Below are 20,590 nucleotides of genomic sequence, written 5' to 3'. Positions count from 1 at the left end.
CTAATTTCTTTGTGTAATGTGGTGCCGTGAACGGATAACTTTTATATAATCATTTAACCAAGAAGCAAGCTCCCAATAGGGATATCTCAAGAGTGGCTTCGAGTGAGCTCTGGCCAAGGAAGGATGATAACCCAATAGTAAAGAGTTATAAAGTCTGTGTTAAATCTCAGGAGTCATAGGACGAGAGAGCCCCCTATCTCCTCTCTTGGATCCATCCCACCCGTTCGGCCTGCGCTCCGCCCAACGTTCCCCAGCGCCTTCCCCTTCCTCCGCCCCCACCCGCAGCTGTGAGTCTCGTCTCGCGACTCGCGGGATTTCGAACCCTTCTATCGCGTGATCTGCACTGTACCGGCGTCAGCTCCGGCGGCTGCTCACTGGGCTACTGAAGCTTGTCTTGCTGCAGATTTTGAGCACGTTTGGGTCAGGCCCAGTGGTGTTAAGTAAGTTCTGGCGGCCGAGTTCCGCGCTGCAGTCTCGAGGGTCTCTGAGAAGAGACCCGGACGGACTCCCTGGTCGTGGGCCGACTTCGGGCCGCTTGGGCGCAGCGTGTGCGCCGCCAGCAGGAACTCGCGTGAGGTCTTACCGCGGGGTGCGGGGTCAGGTCGGGGTGGGTGGCCCGCAGGCCCGGTCACACCGCCCGCGGACTTCTGCAGTGGGTTCTAGGCGCGTCCGCAGCAGGGTTTGGGGCTGGTGGTGTCCGGGACGGCCCCGGCCATTTCTGGCCCCTCCTTGAGTTCGCCGGGGTTGGCGCCCAAGTGACACCTGAGGTCAGCGACCAGTTTCCTGGCTCCGAGGGTCTTGCATATGGGATCCTCCGCCAGTCGCTTCTTTCTGTTACTAAGGAAATTACTTCTTCCAGAGATTGCAGGTGGAATGGGTTTTTCTTATTTGCTGCTGTACGAGGCTTGGCTGTCTTATACAGAAAAGGCAGAAGGAAGATTTGTATAAAGGAGTGAATAGAAAAATGTCTAAATTTCACTATTCTCTGTCCTTGAAATCAAGGTGTACAGAAAAATGGAGTATATGACAGACCCCGTCAAGCACACACCTGGACATATGTGAGTCGCTTCCCTTTTCCCCATCCCCACTAAATTTTAAAACGTTAAAATGAGTCTAAAATTTACTGTGGGGAAAAGCTTTTCTTTTAGGGGGATTCTTTTGTCTTAAGTGGGAAAAATGAAAAGCCTTGTTTCCTGGAAAAAACGAGTTCGTTTTTCGCTAGAAAGTTTGTTGTGGTAAATACTGTTTTAAAAGTGTTAAAATAGTCTCTGTACACTTCTAGATTGGTATCAACTATTGGCCATATGTGGCTTTTTAAATTTCAAGTAAATGTAGTAAAACTATTCAGTTCTATTACCCACGTTTCAAATCCTCAGTAGTCACATATGCCTGGTGGCTACTACAGTGGACATTAGTGATCATAGAACTCTTATTTTGGATAGCTCAATGATTTTTAAATACTTTCTGTTCCCAATACACCTAGGGTTATGATGCTGCCATCAGTTATACTGATACTCTTCCATCCTTTTTACATTTTGGCAGTCCTGGTGCTATATTGAGACTTTAAAAAAATTTTTGCCTTTGGACTATAAAGCTGTCTAATGAGTACTGTTATTTAGATTCTCTAGACCTGTTTTTTTTTTAACCTTTTGTATATCAGTCATATCTTGAGGCTTTTTGGAATTGTGGCCATATTTTTTTTTTCCCTCAATAATCTAAGGTTTTTAAAAATCTAGTGCATCTTTGAAGATTGCTCTAAGTCAGGTTTTTAAAAAGTGCAGCGATACTATGGCCTAACATGAAGACTTTGGTTGGTTTGTTAATTTTATTATTACTTTTTATTGAAGTATAGTTGATTTTTCAGTGTTGTGTTAGTTTCTGCTGTACAGCAGTGTGATTCAGTTTTATATATAAACTGTGATTCAGTTATATATATATATATATAACTGTGACTCAGTTATATATATATATTTCATATTCTTTTCCATTATGGTTTATTATAGGATATTGGTTATAGTTACCTGTGCTATACAGTGGGACCTTGTTTATTTTATATATAGTAGTTTGTATCTGCTAATCTCTGTTTGATAGTTTTTAAATCTAACTAGTACACTCATGAAATGTAACTTGAAAAAATGTATGCTTTATTTAAGCTTGTGCTGCGATTGTGGTGTCCCAATTAGTCCAAATCCTGCTAACATTTGTGTGGCTTGTCTGCGAAGCAAAGTAGACATCAGCCAAGGCATTCCGAAACAAGTCTCTATATCTTTCTGCAAACAATGCCAAAGGTATAGTGTGATACTTTTTTATCCTACTTAAAGTTGAAATTCATATATAGGAGAGCCACTAGAATATAGTGAGATTAAGATACATATACTAAAGTGCATGTTACTGAGATTTAAGTTTTATTTATGGTGTCAAAGCTAGAGATTATAGAATTTGCAATTTTGTAATGTAGTTTTCTAGTTTTCCCTGCTAATGTGGTAAAAGTTAGTATAAAGGGATTGAATCTGTTTTTTTTCTGTTAAGGGATTAAAAGGTTTGATATGTATAATTAATACATAAAAGTTCATGTTTTCAGGAGTGAGAGCAGATTTTAAAGACATAACTGTTCCAATTACCATGAAGTTTTTGTTTTTCCCTTCAATCACTCGAAGCCATATATAATAAAAAGCACCTTATATTTAAAAGTAATTTGGCAATGTGTTTTAAAAATCATATGTTAATGTTCCTGTGTAACTAAAATGACTATGGCTAATGGAGAAAAAGCTCAGTATATCATGTCTAGGATGATCAAAAATTTGAAGGCAAACTTAAGTTAATGTTTTTTATATTCTTTAGCTGTTGCATAAATAGCTTATGTCTAGTCTGCTATTGAGTAATACAAAACTGCCCATTGGGGCTCCCATAACGTTGTATGTCTGTGACTTCCCAAGTGGATTAGGACTCCAGTGGTGCGTAACTTTTTTGGGAAGGAGGGGTTCATGAATCCCTTTAAGAATTTAAAAAGTGCATTTCCCCAGAAAAATACATAAAATATGTACATAAATATAAAAACAGGAAACTTGTATTCTGTTTCAGGGAGATTATAGTTTGTAATCTTGGTTGATATGAGGCTTAATCTGTAATATTCTCTATTCTTTATAGCGATGTGGAGTGAGAAAAACACTAAATTCCTCATGAACTGGGTCTCTGAAACTTGGCCACTTAACCTCTCTAATGCCTTAATTTCCTCATCAGAATGAGGGGGCTTTATTAGATGACATATGAAACATTTTCTAAATCTAAAAACTTGGCTTATAACAAAGGGACCTTTGTAAGTAAGGTATTTCAGTGAACCTTTAAAAGTGAAAATCAGAATATTTACTTAACGAGTATGAACAAAGCATTCACATAATACATTTAGAAGTATTATGTATTTAACAAACATTTGTTGAGCATTTACTATATGCTAAGCACTGCCCTAACTCCTTGCCTGGTTGGGCTACAAGACTTCAAGTACATACATAAAAGATTTTAATTTAGTCAGGTTTTATGTAAGATTTTAAATTTTAAAATTTAAAATTTGAAAATTAAAATTAAGATTCGTGTGTTAGTCATTCAGTCATGTCTGACTGTCTGTGAACCCATGGCCAGTAGCCCACCATGGTCCTCTGTCCATGGGATTTCCTAGGCAAGAATACTGGAGTGGGTTGCCATTCCCTTCTCCAGGGATCTTCTCTACCTAGGGATCAAACCTGGGTCTCCTGCATTGCAGGCAGACTCATTAGTGTCTGAGCCATCAGGGAAGCCTGAAAAGGGATTTGAAGTACATGAGTAGTCTTGAGCTCTTATTTATACATAGTATTAGGTACTAATTTACATTTTTTTGGGTATGTGAGAAATAAGCAGTTCTTAAGCATTTTATTTGTACACTATAAACCATTTTAATGCTATTTTGAGATGAGTTTTTATCCATGTTTCAGAACATAGCTTCAGGAAATTCTTCTCATTTTGTCATCATAGTAATTCTTATTGGTGCTTGAAGTAATAAGACCTTTTAATAAGTTATTACAGATTGACTTTCTCAAATACTCAGAATTTCACCTTTTTAACTAAACTACTGGTCTAATTGAAAGTTTCTGAACCTATTAAAATATGTTTGGGTTAAGTGCCTCAGATCAACCTTAAGTAGTAGTATATCTGGTTAATAATCATTGTTGTGTCTTCATATTTAAATGAATTTTTTTTTTTAAATTTGCTGAGAGATACTGAGTTTCAATATGGTACCTTTTCTCCTAGGTATTTCCAGCCACCAGGAACTTGGGTACAGTGTGCATTAGAATCCAGGGATCTTCTTGCTTTGTGTTTGAAAAAAATCAAAGCCCCTCTGAGTAAGGTAGGTCAAATAGCTAAAAATCAGTTTTTGTAGGTGTATGTGGGTGTGGGTGTGATTTAATGTCTCATTTTCAGATAATCTTTGTGTGAGTAGATTTTAGAAAATAACTGTTAAATACTACTGTAGGTAAGCACACTACTACACATGTTGTTTTCATCTTTCAGTTTAGTCGCTCAGTCGTGTCCGACTCTTTGCGACCCCATGAATCTCAGCATACCAGGCCTCCCTGTCCATCACCAATTCCCAGAGTCCACCCGAACTCATGTCCATCGAGTCGGTGATGCCATCTAGCCATCTCATCCTCTGTCGCCCCTTTCTCCTCCTGCCCTCAATCCCTCCCAGCATCAGGGTCTTTTCCAGTGAGTCAGTTCTTCTCATGAGGTGGCCAAAGTATTGGAGTTTCAGCTTCAACATCAGTCCTTCCAATGAACACCCAGGACTCATCTCCTTTAGGATGGACTGGTTGGATCTCCTTGCAGTCCAAGGGATTCTCAAGAGTCTTTTCCAACACCACAGTTCAGAAGCATCAATTCTTCGGCGCTCAGCTTTCTTCACAGCCCAACTCTTACATCCATACATGACCACCGGAAAAACCATAGCCTTGACTAGACGAACCTCTGTTGGCAAAGTAATGTCTCTTTTTTCAATATGCTATCTAGGTTGGTCATAACTTTTCTTCAAGGAGTAAGCGTCTTTTAATTTCATGGCTGCAGTCACCATCTGTAGTGATTTTGGAGCCCCAAAAAATAAAGTCTGACACTGTTTCCCCATCTATTTCCCATGAAGTGATGGGACCAGATGCCATGATCTTTGTTTTCTGAATGTTGAGCTTTAAGCCAGCTTTTTCACTCTCCACTTTCACTTTCATCAAGAGGCTTTTTAGTTCCTCTTCACTTTCTGCCATAAGGGTAGTGTCATCTGCATATCTGAAGTTATTGATATTTCTCCCGGCAGTCTTGATTCTAGCTTGTGCTGCTTCTAGCCCAGTGTTTCTCATGATGTACTCTGCATATAAGTTAAATAAGCAGGGTGACAATATGCAGCCTTGACGTACTTCTTTTCCTATTTGGAACCAGTCTGTATATATTCTTTAATGGAAATGAAAGTCCTTTTGCTTTAAAAGATTTAGTATAGAATCAAACTTTTTAGTTGATTGAGAACCTCTTTTGTGCAGTAATCTTTTATGAAAATATATATATACGACCATCACTAAACATAATTTTGGAGACTATAATAATATTAGGGCTATGGTTTTCAGTTTTTAAAAAAATTTTCATTACTCTGGAAGGAAGATACCTGTACTTATTATTTAAAGTCAGTACATAAACATCTCCAAAAACCAAACAGGGTTAGTTAGTCTAGTTAGCCTCTCTACATAACGCTTTCAGTTTTCTTTATGCTAAATTTTATGAATTATTTCCACCAGCTATGTTTTTAATTGAAATGGACTCTTTTGGTTTGAAGGCCTTCAGATTCTCTTATCCTCTGAAAAAATTTCGTGTAGTAGTTCTTTGAAGTTTCTCTCTTTATTTCCCTTGTTTCTTTCTTCCTGGAGTTCTCATTAGTCAAATGTTGGCCTACCAGCTTAAAACTTTGTGAAGTGCCATTTTGCCCTTGTATTGTCTTTAATCCTTTTTTCCCTTGTGTTCCTGGCAGTTTCTTTTATCTTCCAATTTTTGTATGAATTTTTTTCAGTACTAATAGTTTTAAGTTTAGAATTTTTAATGTTCTTGATTCAGTCTGTTGAATATTTCTGAAAGTTTAATTGTTGTTTTTATACTTTCCTTCTGTTCCCTGATTTGTCTCAAGTTTTTCTTTTTTTTTTTTTCCCCCTGGAGTCAGTTTTTTGTGTAACTTGGTCTTTTGCTTTGATTCCTCAGGCTTTTGTCAAATGTTCTTTAATAATTCATTAGCATTTCACAGATGTTTATTAAGTGTCACCCTTGGGCCAGTCTGCTTGTGGTGTCAGAAATATGGCAGTGAATGAGAGAGGAAAAATCTCTGTCTTAAAGACCTTTTATTTTGGTTGAAGGGGAAGGTATGGAGTGGGCAGTAAACTAAATAAATAAGTATATTAAAAGGTATAAATTCTGTGGAGGAAAAATTGAGGAAGGGGATCAAAACTGCTCACGAAGAGTTGCAATTCAAAATAGAGTGGTTAGAGGAGACCTCATCGATAAGGTGATCCTGCTGCTGCTAAGTCGCTTCAGTCGTGTTCAACTCTGTGCGACCCTGTAGACGGGTAGCCCACCAGGCTCCCCCATCCCTGGGATTCTCCAGGCAAGAACACTGGAGTGGGTCGCCATTTCCTTCTCCAACGCGTGAAAGTGAAGTTGCTCATTTGTGTCTGACTCAGCCTACAAGGCTCCTCCGCCCATGGGATTTTCCAGGCAAGAGTACTGGAGTGTGTTGCCATTGTCTTCTCTGAAGGTGATATTAGAATAAACATTAAAAGCAGTAAGGGAGGAGGCCACAGCTTAGAGAAGAGCATTATGGGTAGCAAAATAAGTGTAGAGGCCAGGGACAGGAGCATACCTGTATGGTTAGAGTGGAACTGGGAAGAGAAAGTACTTGGGGGTGAACTAGGGAAGACTAGGTGAACTAGGAAAGTTCAACTAGGGTGAACTAGGAAAGTCCAAGTAGGTCAGGCCTTTTGGGCCCTTTTGAGGACTGGTTTTTACTCTGAGTGGGGCTCCCTTGGTGGCTTAGATGGTAAAGAATCTGCCTGCAATGCAGGTGACCCGGGTTCGATCGCTGGGTCGGGAAGATTCCCTGGAGAAGGGAATGTCAACCCATTTCAATATTCTTGCCTGGAGAATTCCATGTGTTTAGAATAGATATGAGGGGGATGGGGGCCTTTAGGAAGCGATTGTAGTAATAATGAGAAATGATATTTGAATCAGTAGTAGAGGTAGTGAGAAGTGGATTGATTGTGGCTCTGTTGTTGAAGGTAGTCAGTAGGCTTTATTGATGAAGCCGGATGTATGCTTATGAGTTGAAAGAGTCAAGGGTGACTTCTATGGCTCTTGAGCAACCAGGAAGAAGTTGCTGTTAGTGAAGTAAGAAAGACTTCAAAAGGAGGAGGTCAGGTGGGAGAAATCAAAACTCATCTCAGGTGGTACTTAGCTGTTCATTAGACATGGAAGCAGAAATAGTGGGGAGCTGGATGAATAAGCAAGGGCATGGTCTAGACTGAAGATAATGAATTTGGGGATGTATATGGTATTTAAAGCTATGAAATTGGATGAGATTTCCTAGGGAGTTTAGAGAAGGAGAAATTTGAGAACTGAGTCCTGGGATCCTTTGATGATAAAAGTTTGAGAAGATGAAAAAAAAATCAGTCATTACTTCTCATTAGCTTCTCAGTTCAGTCACTCAGTCATGTCCGACTCTGACCCCATGAACTGCAGCATGCCAGGCCTCCCTGTCCATCACCAACTCCTGGAGTCCACCCAAACCCATGTCCTTTGAGTTGGTGATGCCATCCAGCCATCTCATTCTCTGTTGTTCCCTTCTCCTCCTACCCCCAATCCCTCCCAGCATCAGAGTCTTTTCCAATGAGTCAGCTCTTCGCATCAGGTGGCCAGTGAGTCAGCTCTTCGCATCAGGTGGCCAAAGTATTGGAGTTTCAGCTTCAACATCAGTCATTCCAATGAACACCCAGGTCTCATCTCCTTTAGGATAGACTGGTTGGATCTCCTTGCAGTCCAAGGGACTCTCCAAGAGTCTTCTCTAACACCACAGTTCAAAAGCATCAGTTCTTCGGCACTCAGCTTTCTTTATAGTTCAACTCTCACATCCATACATGACCACTGGAAAAACCATAGCCACCGCTTCTGTGCCGTCACAGCCTCATTAGCTGTAGGGAGAGCTATATATATATAATCAGAAGATCTAGAAGGTGAAAGGAATGTTCTGGAAAGAGATTGAGGATTTAGAATGTTCTTTTGTTAGTGAATGTTGAATTCCAGAAGCCACAATAAAAAGGTTTTCAGGATTTGGGGAGGAGTGTTGGATGGGACAGAAAAAGGCATATGTGTTACACATGGAGATTGGAGTGTGGGAGATGAGCAGCTGGCTCAGGTAATGGTAAAAAAAGTTAAAGGGTTCAGTAAGTTGTATTAGTCCTGGTTGAGGACAGATAGTGTGGTGAGACTGAGCTGGGGAATGGTGAAGCAGATCTGTTTCTCTCTCCACTCCTACAGATGGAGATTGGAGGCTGAGGAAAGGGCAGTCTTATACAGGCCCATGAAGCTTCCTTGAACTGCCACAGATGGAGACTGAGGGAATCAACAGCTCTCTGTCACCCTTTGTACCTGGTGACTTGTCGACTGACTACTAAGCTTTAGTTTAGGGGAGCCAGTCATGTGAGGAGGGTTTTACTCTGGACTGCTGTATCTATACTAGCTTATCTACTTCTCACCAGACAGGTCTTGATAAAATTATTATCTGCCTGCTGATGTCTCCCAAACCTGTTATCTATAACTCAGATTTCTCCATAGAGCACCAGACCAAATGTGTGTATTTCACTATCTCCTGAACAGCTTCACTTAGATATCTCAGATAAATCCTCTTGAACTTAAGTGTCTGAAACCAAATACAGCACATTCCTCTGCTATATTTCTCTCAGTCCTCAAATAATCTTTTTTATTTGTGACAGAAAAATAGTGTTACCTTGGTGTCCAAGCTGGATCCTTGACTATCATTCTAAAATCTTCCCATATCTATTTGCTATTAAATCCTATAGATTTTATCTCCCAAATATCTCTTGGCTTGGATCCTTCTGCTGCTATTATTTCCAGCCCCTCAGTTCAGGTTACCTAAACTCCTGCTCAAATTAATGAAACAATTTCTATTTTTTGTTCTTGAACCTCCTTTATTAAAACACTCATTTTAGCCATATGAACTGCATTGAGTTTGTCACATAGGGCGAACTGTTTTTGGCGTTTGCTGACTGCTGATTTTGCAGTGAGTTACCATTGTGGATTCAGTAATCAGTGCGTGAGACTCCCTCTGAAGAATGAATGTCCATATATATTTTTTAAGCCACAAATTTACTATAGAGAGAATAATAAAAGTAGAAACCTTTGTTCATGAGATTTCTAGTAGATGATCAAGTCATCAGCTCTTTGTTTTCTCCTAAAAAGTGTACTTTGAATTAGAAAAACTACTGTTTCTAGGGGAAAGGAGTTTTTTTCCTTTTTAATTTTTGCTTGAATTATTTGCTTTAATATAGTCATTAGATTTTCACTTTACTTGCTCTTTTTGTTGCCATACCTCTGATGGTTTTTTTTATTTTTAATTGGTGATGTTGGGTAGATTAGTCAGGGGATTGCTTAAGCATCTATGAAGTCTTTTTATTTTGAGTTTTTCTTTCATCTTTTTTCTCTTCAGAAGGGAACTTATGTTTCTTTTTGTTTGTGTTTTATTGAAGGTACGGCTTGTAGATGCAAGCTTTGTTTGGACTGAGCCTCATTCTAAGAGACTTAAAGTTAAACTGACTATTCAGAAAGAGGTAAGCTATACATAATTTTTTCGGCATGGTTAAAGTGTAGGTAGTGAAAATACAGGGCTATTGGTAAATTATGACTTGAGAGCTTAAAGAGAAGCAAATAACATTCTTAATTTTAATTCTTTGTTTTGTTTTGGATCATCTGCAGAAATGATCAGGTCACTAGTAAGACCAGCCTTTGTTCATGATTAGTGGGCTAAGTTAATTTTCTCAAAGTCATTTTTATTTTAAATAAGATTGAAGTAAAAACATGAGCTAAGGCAGTGCTTCTCAAACTTGGCTGATGATTATGACTCACAGTGACTGAATCAAACTGGATTCACCTGGATATAAGACCCAGGAATCTATAAAGCTTCCCAGGTGATTTCTGATGATTGGTTAAGTTTGGGAACAATTAAGGAATGACTTCTTTGAGAGTTTTCTTTGTCTCCTAAGGATGAATTTTATACACACACGCATATATAGGTATAGTGAGAGTGAAGTTGCTTGGTCATGTCCGACTCTTTGCAACCCCATGGACTGTAGCCTATCAGGCTCCTCTGTCCATGGGATTTTCCAGGCAAGAGTGCTGGAGTGGATTGCCATTTCCTTCTCCAGGGGATGTTCCCGACCCAGGGATTGAACCCGGGTCTCCCGCATTGCAGGCAGATGCTTTACCGTCTGAGCCACCGGGGAGCTGAAAAATGTGTTTGCAGGTATGATTACTTGCAAAGTGAAGTGAAATGAAGTCGCTCAGTCATCTCCGACTCTTTGCGACCCCATAGACTATAGCCTACTACACTCCTCTGTCCATGGGATTTTCCCGGCAAGAGTACTGGAGTGGGTTGCCATTTCCTTCTCCAGAGGATCTTCCTGACCCAGGGATCGAACCCAGGTTTCCCGCACTGTAGGCAGACGCTTTACCATCTGAGCCACCAGGGAGGTACATATATATGTATATATAGCTATAAAAAATTTTTTTATATATATATATGTGTATATAGCTAAAAAAAATCTTCAAAGAATATCTTACAACCAGTTCAACCCAAAGATATATTTGAAATGTTAATCTAATAAATCCTATGAATTAAACCTATATATGTTTCTGGAAATAGTATAACTTAACGACTTTAAATGTAACTTATTACTAATGTCCTCAAAGCATTCATAGAAAAAGATTTTAAGTTAAATATTAAAGGATCTTCTTTTGAGAAAGGAAAGAATGAAGAAGTGGATTGTTTTCTTTGTCAGGTGATGAATGGTGCCATCCTTCAGCAAGTGTTTGTGGTGGATTATGTTGTTCAGCCCCAGATGTGTGGAGATTGCCATAGAGTGGAAGCTAAGGATTTTTGGAAGGCTGTGGTTCAAGTCAGGCAAAAGGTAATGAGAGAAAGATGATATGTGAGTCCTCCATCTGTATTTTGCCTTTGTCCATTATAAATAGTGGGTAAAGCCTTCTCCTTTCCCTTCTTTCCAAGTTTAGTTCAGGCACCAAGGATATTCCAGGTCTTTGGGACATTCACCTTTAGAAAAAGATCACTGCCACATTTTAGATAATCTTTAGATTGTTTTAAAAATTATTGTGCTATCCTACATATAAAGGAAATCTGGAAAAAAAAAAGGGATACATGTATGCATATAGCAGATTCACTTTGCTGTACAGTGGAAATTAACACAGCATTGTGAAGTAACTGCGCCAATAAAAATTAAAAAAAATTAGTGTGCTATCTGTAGGTGCCTTTTTTTTTTTTTTTTGCGTTTCATCTGTTAATCTAATAACTCATTTATGTTTAGACTTTGCACAAAAAAACTTTCTACTATCTGGAACAGTTGATTTTGAAGTATGGGATGCACCAGAATACACTTCGTATCAAAGAAATTCATGGTGAGTTAAAATTTAAAGCATTTGAAATGATTTCAGGTTTTACCTATCTTAAGGAGTCTTTTATCATTACTGATAATATCTAGAATAGGACTGTCCAAAAGAACTTTCTGTTAAGAAGAAAAAAAATCTGAATTCTTTTTCTGCATTATCCAACTAATACGATAGCCACTAGTCATAAGTAGCTGTTGAATATTTGAAATATGATTAATTTTTTAGATAAAAAATTTTAATTTTTTTTCTATTTTAGTTTATATTTACACTAAATGGCTACCAAATGAGTAAGCCAGTAACTGCAATAACAGAATGTAAAGTGGTAGAAATTTATCAAAAACTTGTTTTATGCAGAATTCAGTTTCTTCTTGAAAAGAAATTATTTTTGACATGTGTTGTAATATTTTTGTTTTTCATATGCCTAGTGGCATTTGTGATGCATACATTGAATCAGAAGGGTAAACTCAATAATAATAAACAGTGATATACAAATGATATAATTATATTTCTTGAAGGTGGAATTTTAAAATACTTGCATAGTTTCATAATGGCTCCTCAGAGTGTGTTCTGTCTTAGCACTTATTATTTATTAGTGTAGCATACTAACACAGACTAGTTGATGGATGAATATTTAATAATAGAAAATGTAAGTATTTAGCAAATACTTCAGTCTCTTGCTAAAAGTGAATGTTTTTAGTTGTAGGGCATGTACATAGTTTTCCTAGTTGTTACAGTACGGGTTTAGAGATAGCTTTTCTTGAAGGAATGACCAGATTCTTGTGCTACTTATTTTAAAAGTGTAAGTTCCTCTTTTACTTACTGATGTGTTATTCATTTATCTCATATGTCTTGAAGAAAGTACTTAAAAGTATGGTTTGGGGTCTCTTAAATGGGGTGAAAAATACCAGTTTTGTCACCTGGAGAAACTTTTAAACTTTGTATCTGATTTGAGTGCATTACCAGACATAAGGTTAATAGTCAAAATCTGTGGAATGTAGCTTACTGAACGTAGCTTATTGCAGGTAAAGTACTTTGCTACCTGTTTAACATGGTGTCTGCTATTTGTGGCTAGCCATCAGGCAAAAATGCACTTTTGTTCTGAGTAACTTGGAAATTGGGATCCTAATATTCTAGCAAAGGAAACAGAAAACTCTGATTATTGTTCATCACCATGGCAGAAATATCCTCACTTAATTTTTTGTAGCAAAAGACGTGGATACATTCTGAGACATATTTTTGCAGTCACTTTCAAAACCAAAAATGCTGGAAGTGTAACAATCCTTTTTTTCATCCAGAATTAAATCTGTTTTTTTTCCTACTGGTTTTTGGTTTGATGTAAATTAATGTTTTGTTAATTTGCTTGTAACTGTGTTTTTAAAATCATCATAATTATAAAAATTCATAAAATTTTAAATTAAAAATTCTAAAAATTATAAAGAAAACAAGCTTTTATGAATAAAGGACCTCTGTTCCATTTATCCACTTGTTATTCCCAGATATAGCCCCTTAAAACAGGATATTACAGTGTTTATTCTGTATATCAATTGTGATAACATTGGTTTCTCCTCATATTTGAGATGGTTCTGTAACATTCTATGACTTGCCATCTTACTATATTTAGAAACCCTTCCACATCATTGCATATAATCCTGTTTCATTATTTTTAACTCTGTGGTTGTATATTTGTTAATCATTGTGTTTTTAATGATTTAGTTGTTTCCTATTAATTGGCTTACAAGATGTTCCAGTTTTTTGCTACTAGAAGCAGCACTGTAGCAAACATCTTTATGTTTGTGCGTAGCTAGTAATTTTTCTTTGGGACTGAGTTCAAGAATTGAAATTACTGGACAAGAGTTTGCAAATGTTAAATTTTTACGTGTGCAACTAGATTGTTTTCCAAAATAGTCCCATCGCTTGTGAGAATTTCTGTTTTACCAAACACTTGCCAGTACTGCATAAGATTGTATTGGGCTTTCTAATTGCTGTTCTAATGAAGAAAATAATGGCATCTTGTTTTTATTTTCATTTCCTTGATTACTAATGAGGGTTAACATTTTCATATGTATTGGCTGTTTATCTAATATGAATTATTCTTTATATATCTAATTTTTCCCTATTTCCTGTCTGTTACAGAGGATATCAATCTCATGATGTGTGTATTTATATACAGAGAGAAGCATGCAGAGCATGCCCTTGAGTGTGAGCTGAGAGAGCAGATACTTACTGTTTCATGTCTTCTCTTATCTAAGCTGTTCATATTTTAGTCATATGAAGACATGTGAAAGTCACTCAGTCGTGTCTGACTCTTTTTAACCCCATGGATTTTACAGTCCGTGGAATTCTCTAGGCCAGAATACTGGAGTGGGTAGCCATTCCCTTCTCCAGGGGATCTTCCCAACCCAAGGATCGAACCCAGGTCTCCCTCATTGCAGGTAGATTCTTTACCAGCTGAGAGCCACAAGAGAAGCCCAAGAATACTGGAGTGGGTAGCCTGTCCCTTCTCCAGTGGATCTTCCCAATCCAGGAATCCAACCGAGGTCTCCTGCATTGCAGGCGGATTCTCACGGAAGCCGATTTTAGTCATATAGCTACTAAGGAATCCCATTTTAGTCATATAGCTATGGCTTATGACTTTCTGTCTTACATAGGATAGAATCTTTCTATCTTTCTTTAATCTTTCTATCTTTATACTCTCAAGATTATTTTTAAAAAGTAGATTTTTGCTTTACTTTTTGGATCTTTAATCTTACCTGGTATGACTTTTTCCCAAAAAGTTAACTTGCATTGTCTCAATACTTACCTACCAAGTAGTCTCTTCTTTACTCACTGATTTAAAATATCTCCTTACTTATATATACTAAATTCCTTAATACACATCCCGCAGTTCTAGTTTATTTTGTCTCATTGCTTTTATTACAGTATGTAAATTATACTTCATAATATGTACCCTCTTATTAATTCTTTGGTAAAACTTGGTTGATAGTAAGAGCATTAATTGTGGAGCCAGATTTTGTGAATTTGAATCTCTTTCCCATCATGTTTTTGCTGTGTGACCCTAGGTGACCTGGTGCATAATCATGTTTTTTCAGTTCTTTTCTGTATTTCTTTGGCATAGTTTTCCTCATCAAGATTTTGAATGATTCTCACTTTTTTTTTTTTTCCAGAGTATTCTATACTTTTAGTTATTGGGGATGGCGGTTTTTACTACGTTTTCTGTCATTATTGCTATTATTTTCGGGAAGCTCTTGATTTTATAGGTTGATCTTTCTGAAATTTCTTAATATAGCACTAATGGTTTACGTTATATTCTTGTGTTATTACATAATACTCCTGGTTTACTAGGCAAATTATTATTTGTATACAATGATAGTTTTATTTCTTCCTTTATGGTATTATTCCCTCTTTTTCTCCCCTTTTTTCCCTCGTGTCTAGGAGTGGAGAACAGCATTGAGTGGTAATGTAACAGGCATTATTGTCTGTCTGTGTTTCATCCCTAAATAGAATATTTGTTGAGATTTGTATTTGGTTCATATGCATACATAATTATATTTAAACTGTTCTCTCTAATATTGCTATTTGTTATGTTAGTGATATAGAAGCAGTCAGTTTTTTCTCTTTCTGCATGGTGTTAATCAACATCTTTAAGTTTAATAAGTACCAGCCCATTAAGCCATTCAGTTTGGTATGAGGAGAGGGAGGAAGCAAAACCTTTTCAAATCCTTATGTTAGGATGTTAATTTTTTTCAGGTATTATACTGCTTCTTGAATCAATTTTAATAGCATTTTACAAGGAAATACATGTCATTTGGCTTTTCACATACTTGGCATAGAATTGAACATGGGGTGTGTGTATGTGTGTGTGTGTGTGTATCATGGTCTTAAATCTCATCCATAATTCATCATTATATCTTCTTCATTGTTGCCAATGTTTGTCTTTTCTCATCTTCTTTCACTTCCTCTCTCTCCCCACTCCTATCAGATTTGCCAGAGTTTTGTCTATTATAGTAGTTTTTTCTAAAGAGTTAGCTTTAGTTTTATCAAAAAAACAAAGTCTTACTTTTTTCTTAATTTTTGTTTTTATTACTAACTCCTTCCACTTAAAATTTTTTTATTGAAATAGAATTGTAAAATTCACATAAAACATTAGTTTCATGTATGCAACATACTGATTGGATATATGTGTATACTGTTGACTGATCACCCTATGTCTGTTTAACATGCATTGCCATACATAGCTATACAATTTTTTTCCCTTCTACTTTCTTTAGTATTTTTTATTTAAATTAATTGAAAGCTTAGCTTATTTTAAGTTTCTAATATATAGATTTAAAGTTAATAAATTTTCTTCTGAGTATCATATTATCTCTGTAGCTGGTACTTAAAGCTATATTTTTCCATTTTTTTCTCAGCAAGCATTAAGCTATTTTATTTTCTTGAGTGCCTACCTAGGTGTAGAATTGCTGAGTCATATGGTAAATTTGTATTTATTGTTATAAGAAGCTGCCATTTTCAAAGTGGCTGTATCATTTTATATTCCTGTCAGTAGCCTTTGAGGGTTCCAGTTTCTACATCTTGACATCACTTGCTATTGTTTCTTTGTATAAATAGCTATTGTAGAAGGCGATGGCACCCCACTCCAGTACTCTTGCCTGGAAAATCCCATGGATGGAGGAGCCTGGTAGGCTGCAGTCCATGGGGTTGTTTAGAGTTGGACACGACTGAGCGACTTCACTTTCACTTTTCACTTTAATGCATTGGAGAAGGAAATGGCAACCCACTCCAGTGTTCTTGCCTGGAGAATCCCAGGGACAGGGGAGCCTGGTGGGCTGCCGTCTATGGGGTCGCACAGAGTCGGACACAACTGAAGCGACTTAGCAGTAGCAGCAGGGGATGAAGTTGTGTATCATTGTGGTTTAAATTTGCTTTTCGCTAATGACTGATGATCTTAATTGTCTTTTCACGATCTTACTATCATTTCTGTATCTTTTTGGTAAAACAAGCAGTTTAAATTTTTGCCGGTTTTGATTGTGTTGTTTGTCTTAAGTTGTAAGATTTATTAAAATATACACTAGATTTAAGCCCTTTTTCACGTAAGATTTGTTAATATTTTCTCCTGGTCTGTATTTTCATTTTCTTAATGGGTTCTTTCTTTCTTTCTTAATTATGATAAGAACACAACATGAAGACTACCCTCTTAAAATTTTAAGTGTATGGTAGTGTATCATACCTTATAGTTGAGTAGGTATAATGTTACATAGCAGATCTCTAGCTGAATCATCTCGTTTGATTGAAATTTTATGCCCATTAACTAATCACTCCTCATTTCTCCTTTCTCTCTGGCAACCATAGTCCCACTCTTACTCTATGCTTTTGACTATTTTACATACCTCATATAAATAGAATCATGCAGTATTTTTCTGTGACTGGCTTATTTCACTTAGCACAATGTTCTCAACGTTCATCCATGTTGTTGCACGTTGTAGAATTTTGTTCCTTTTTAAGGCAGAATAATATTCCTTTGGAGGTATATATCACAGTTTATCCATTCATCTGTTGTGGAAACAAGCTAAATGTCCATTTTCTTAGCTATAGTGAATAATACCTCAATAAACATAGGAGGTCTTGATTTCACTTCTTGTGGATAAATACCTAGAAGAAGGATTACTGTATCGTTTGATAGTTCTGATTTTAGCTTTATGAAGAACGTCTGCACTGTCTTCCATAGTGACTGTACTGTTTAATATTTGCCTTAGTAGTAGTGTACAAGGGTTCCAGTATCTCCATGTTCTCACTAGCATGTGTCTTTTTTTTTCTTTGATAATAGCCATCCTGAAGGCAGTGAAGTGTAAACGCATTGTGGTTTTGATTTGCATTTCCTTGATGATTAGCATCATTGAGCTTTTTTCATATATCTGTGCCATTTGTACATCTTCTTTGGAGGAATGTCTTATTCCTTTCCCATTTCTTATTGGCTTATCAGGTTTTTGTTTTTTTTTTGCTGATGAGTCATAGGAATTCCTGATAGATTCTGGAGATTAACCGCTTTTCAGATACATGGTTTGCAAATATTTTTTCCCATTCAGTAGGTTGCCCTTTTAATGTGGTGATTGTTTCTTTTGCTGTGTGTGAGCTTTTTTAGTGTGATGTAGCCTCAGTTTATTTTTCTTTTTGTGTCATCCATGAAATCATTTCTAAGACTGCTGTCATGAAGCTTTTTCCATATTTTCTTCTAGAAGTTCTACAGTTTCAGGTCCTAGTTTGAGTCTTTTTAATCTGTTTTGAGTTGATTTTTGTTAATGATATAAGAGTTCAGTTCAATCTTTTGCATGTGGATATAGAGTTTTCTCAATGTCATTTGTTGACAGTATTATCATTTTTCCACTGTGTATTCTTGGCACACTTGTTCACGATCAGTTGACTATGTATGTGTGGATTGATTCTGTAGACTTGCCTTTTTGTCTCTACCACACTGTTTTGATGACTGTAACTTTGTAATGTGTTTTGAAATTAGGATATGTGGTGCCTACTTATAATAATGTCTTCTGAATCATGAAAGTTTTAAAATCTTTGTGAATATTTTATGAATATTCTATCAATTTTTTGAAAATAATAGGTATTCTTTCTTGGACCATGTTCTATAATCTCAGTTAAATCAACCTTGATAGTTGGTTCTTCAAGCTCTTTGTATCCTTCCTCTTTCGGGTCAGTTTGGGCTTCCATGGTGGGTCAGATGGCGAAGATTCCGCCTGCAGTGTGGGAGACCTGGGTTCGATCTCTGGGTTGGGATGATCCCTTGGAGGAGGGCATGGTAACCCACTCCAGTATTCTTGCCTGGAGAGTCTCCATGGACAGAGGAGCCTGGTGGGCCATAGTCCATGGGGTTGCAAAGAGTTGGACACAACTGCAGTTTGGCACAGCACATTTTGTTTTTTGATCATTTTGGTTTTGTTAGTCTTATACTAGTCTCCCTCAATGATTGCATGTGTTAACATTTGTCAGTTTTTTCTTTTTAGTAGTTTATGATTTCTGTATCTCAACACTATGCTATTACATGCATTTCTGTTGTTTTCGTGGTGGATTGTTCTGTTTATTACATAGAATACCCTTTTTTGTTCTGTTTAATATTTTTCTGTTCCCTTTGACCTTGAATTTTGTCCGAAGTTTAAGTTATGAATCTTGTTTTGTTTTGTTTGCTTTTGTCTGATTTATCTGTCCTTTTGTCAAAAAAATCTTAAGTGATATGGCATTCCTAGTGTGCTGTGGCAAGAAAATTATAATTTAATTATTTAATATGCATTTAATTTGTGATATAGTCATATTAGTAGAAGAAAATCTTTACAGTATTACTTTAATATGGCTTTTTTCTTTAAAAGATGGTCTGGATTTCTATTATTCCTCAAAACAACATGCTCAGAAGATGGTAGAGTTTCTTCAGTGTACCGTCCCTACTAGGTATGTTCTGAAACCTACATGTGATTAAATCCAGGCAACAGGGAATGAACGTAGGTCACATCCATTCTTCAGGCTTAGGCAGCTTACCTTAAAATATGTAAAACTATAGTAGGATTACTTACACAATTAGTAAGCATTTGTTGGATAAGCTACTTTTAACAGAAGTATTAGCCAGAGCATTAAGAATCTTTGGGGAGCTAGACTCAGTCTGTGATAGTAAGCACTGTAGTCCTGAACCACTGATTCAATGTATTTAAATAAGAAAAAACAAGAACAGGGTTAAAGGACTTTGGGGAGAAAATTTATGGAGTTGGAAGGACTTAAGCTCCTAAAATGGGGAATTTTCGAAAGTAGTGTTTGTGCTGAAGGGTGAGATTAGTGTGAACAGTGACTGGGAGTGGACATTAGTGTGGATTTTAATGGATGATAGATATAGACTTGCTTGGTCTAAGCCATGAGCATGTTTTGGAGGTTTTTGGTAGATAAACTGGAAAACAGATAGAGTGCAATCAGACTGGTGAAAGTTTATAAATGAAGTGGATGAACTGAGACTTCACCCTAACTGGCATCAGGAAGCTGTTTCAGACCTTGGACAGTAATGATTCAATGAAAATTTATATTCCCACGATTAGACAAATAAAAGACCTTTGTCTTTTTATAATGGTTAACTTTTTCTCTTAACAGATACAAAGCCTCACAGAGACTGATCTCTCAGGATATCCATAGTAATACATATAATTACAAAAGCACTTTTTCTGTGGAAATTGTTCCAATATGCAAGGTACTTTTTCTTATTTAATTAATCCATGTCCTTAATTGGTTTATATGTAATTATTAGCTCCTGATTTCCTTCTGGGATTGGTTAAACATTTAGAATAACTTCTTAATGATTTCTGACACATTTTAGTCATGTTAAAAAGATTTAAGAGTAATCATGCTTAAAATTATAAATTTTTGGTGTACTAATTAAAAGGCCTTACTGCAGTTTTAAGGCATATATTCCTTAAACTTTGCAGTTATCATGCAGTGGACACATGATAGTTCTGTGAAACTTTGAATATAGGAAATTACTTATCAGTGAGCCACTTTGTGGAATGTGTGCAAACTGGATTTTGGCAAGATAAAATTAAAGAATATTATGGAAGGAGAGCATTGAATTATTTTTGTGATTTTAAAAATATCTGAATAATACTTAAGATATAGATTATCATTTTTTAATGACTATCCATTATTTTATATAGATATAGAATTAAATTAGAAAGGAAATATTTTTCTCCTCATAAGAGTATTTACTCTCTTTACAACTTTCATACATAACATACAGGTGTATTAATTGTGTTTATCATGTTGTGCGTTATATCCTTCATAGTCATTGATCTTGCAACTGGAAGTT

At 36.6% G+C, this 20,590-nt stretch overlaps 1 protein-coding gene across 1 annotated transcript in view; it reads left to right on the top strand.

Moving 5' to 3' along the window:
• Nucleotides 1-321: 321 nt before the first annotated feature.
• NMD3 (NMD3 ribosome export adaptor) overlaps nt 322-20,590 on the top strand; it is a 36,660-nt gene continuing 16,391 nt past the window's right edge. The window contains exons 1-9 of the mRNA XM_027542193.1: nt 322-440; nt 1,003-1,058; nt 2,154-2,288; nt 4,282-4,378; nt 9,813-9,893; nt 11,121-11,249; nt 11,664-11,754; nt 19,119-19,197; nt 19,882-19,978. Of these exons, the coding sequence (XP_027397994.1) occupies nt 1,015-1,058; nt 2,154-2,288; nt 4,282-4,378; nt 9,813-9,893; nt 11,121-11,249; nt 11,664-11,754; nt 19,119-19,197; nt 19,882-19,978 (753 nt within the window). The 5' untranslated portion in view covers nt 322-440; nt 1,003-1,014. The remainder of the gene's footprint in view (nt 441-1,002; nt 1,059-2,153; nt 2,289-4,281; nt 4,379-9,812; nt 9,894-11,120; nt 11,250-11,663; nt 11,755-19,118; nt 19,198-19,881; nt 19,979-20,590) is intronic.

The sequence above is a fragment of the Bos indicus x Bos taurus genome, chromosome 1 (assembly GCF_003369695.1).
Source record: "Bos indicus x Bos taurus breed Angus x Brahman F1 hybrid chromosome 1, Bos_hybrid_MaternalHap_v2.0, whole genome shotgun sequence".
Classification (NCBI taxonomy): Eukaryota; Metazoa; Chordata; class Mammalia; order Artiodactyla; family Bovidae; genus Bos; species Bos indicus x Bos taurus.
Note: the sequence above shows the minus strand (reverse complement) of the source record. Positions and strands in the feature narration are given on the sequence as shown.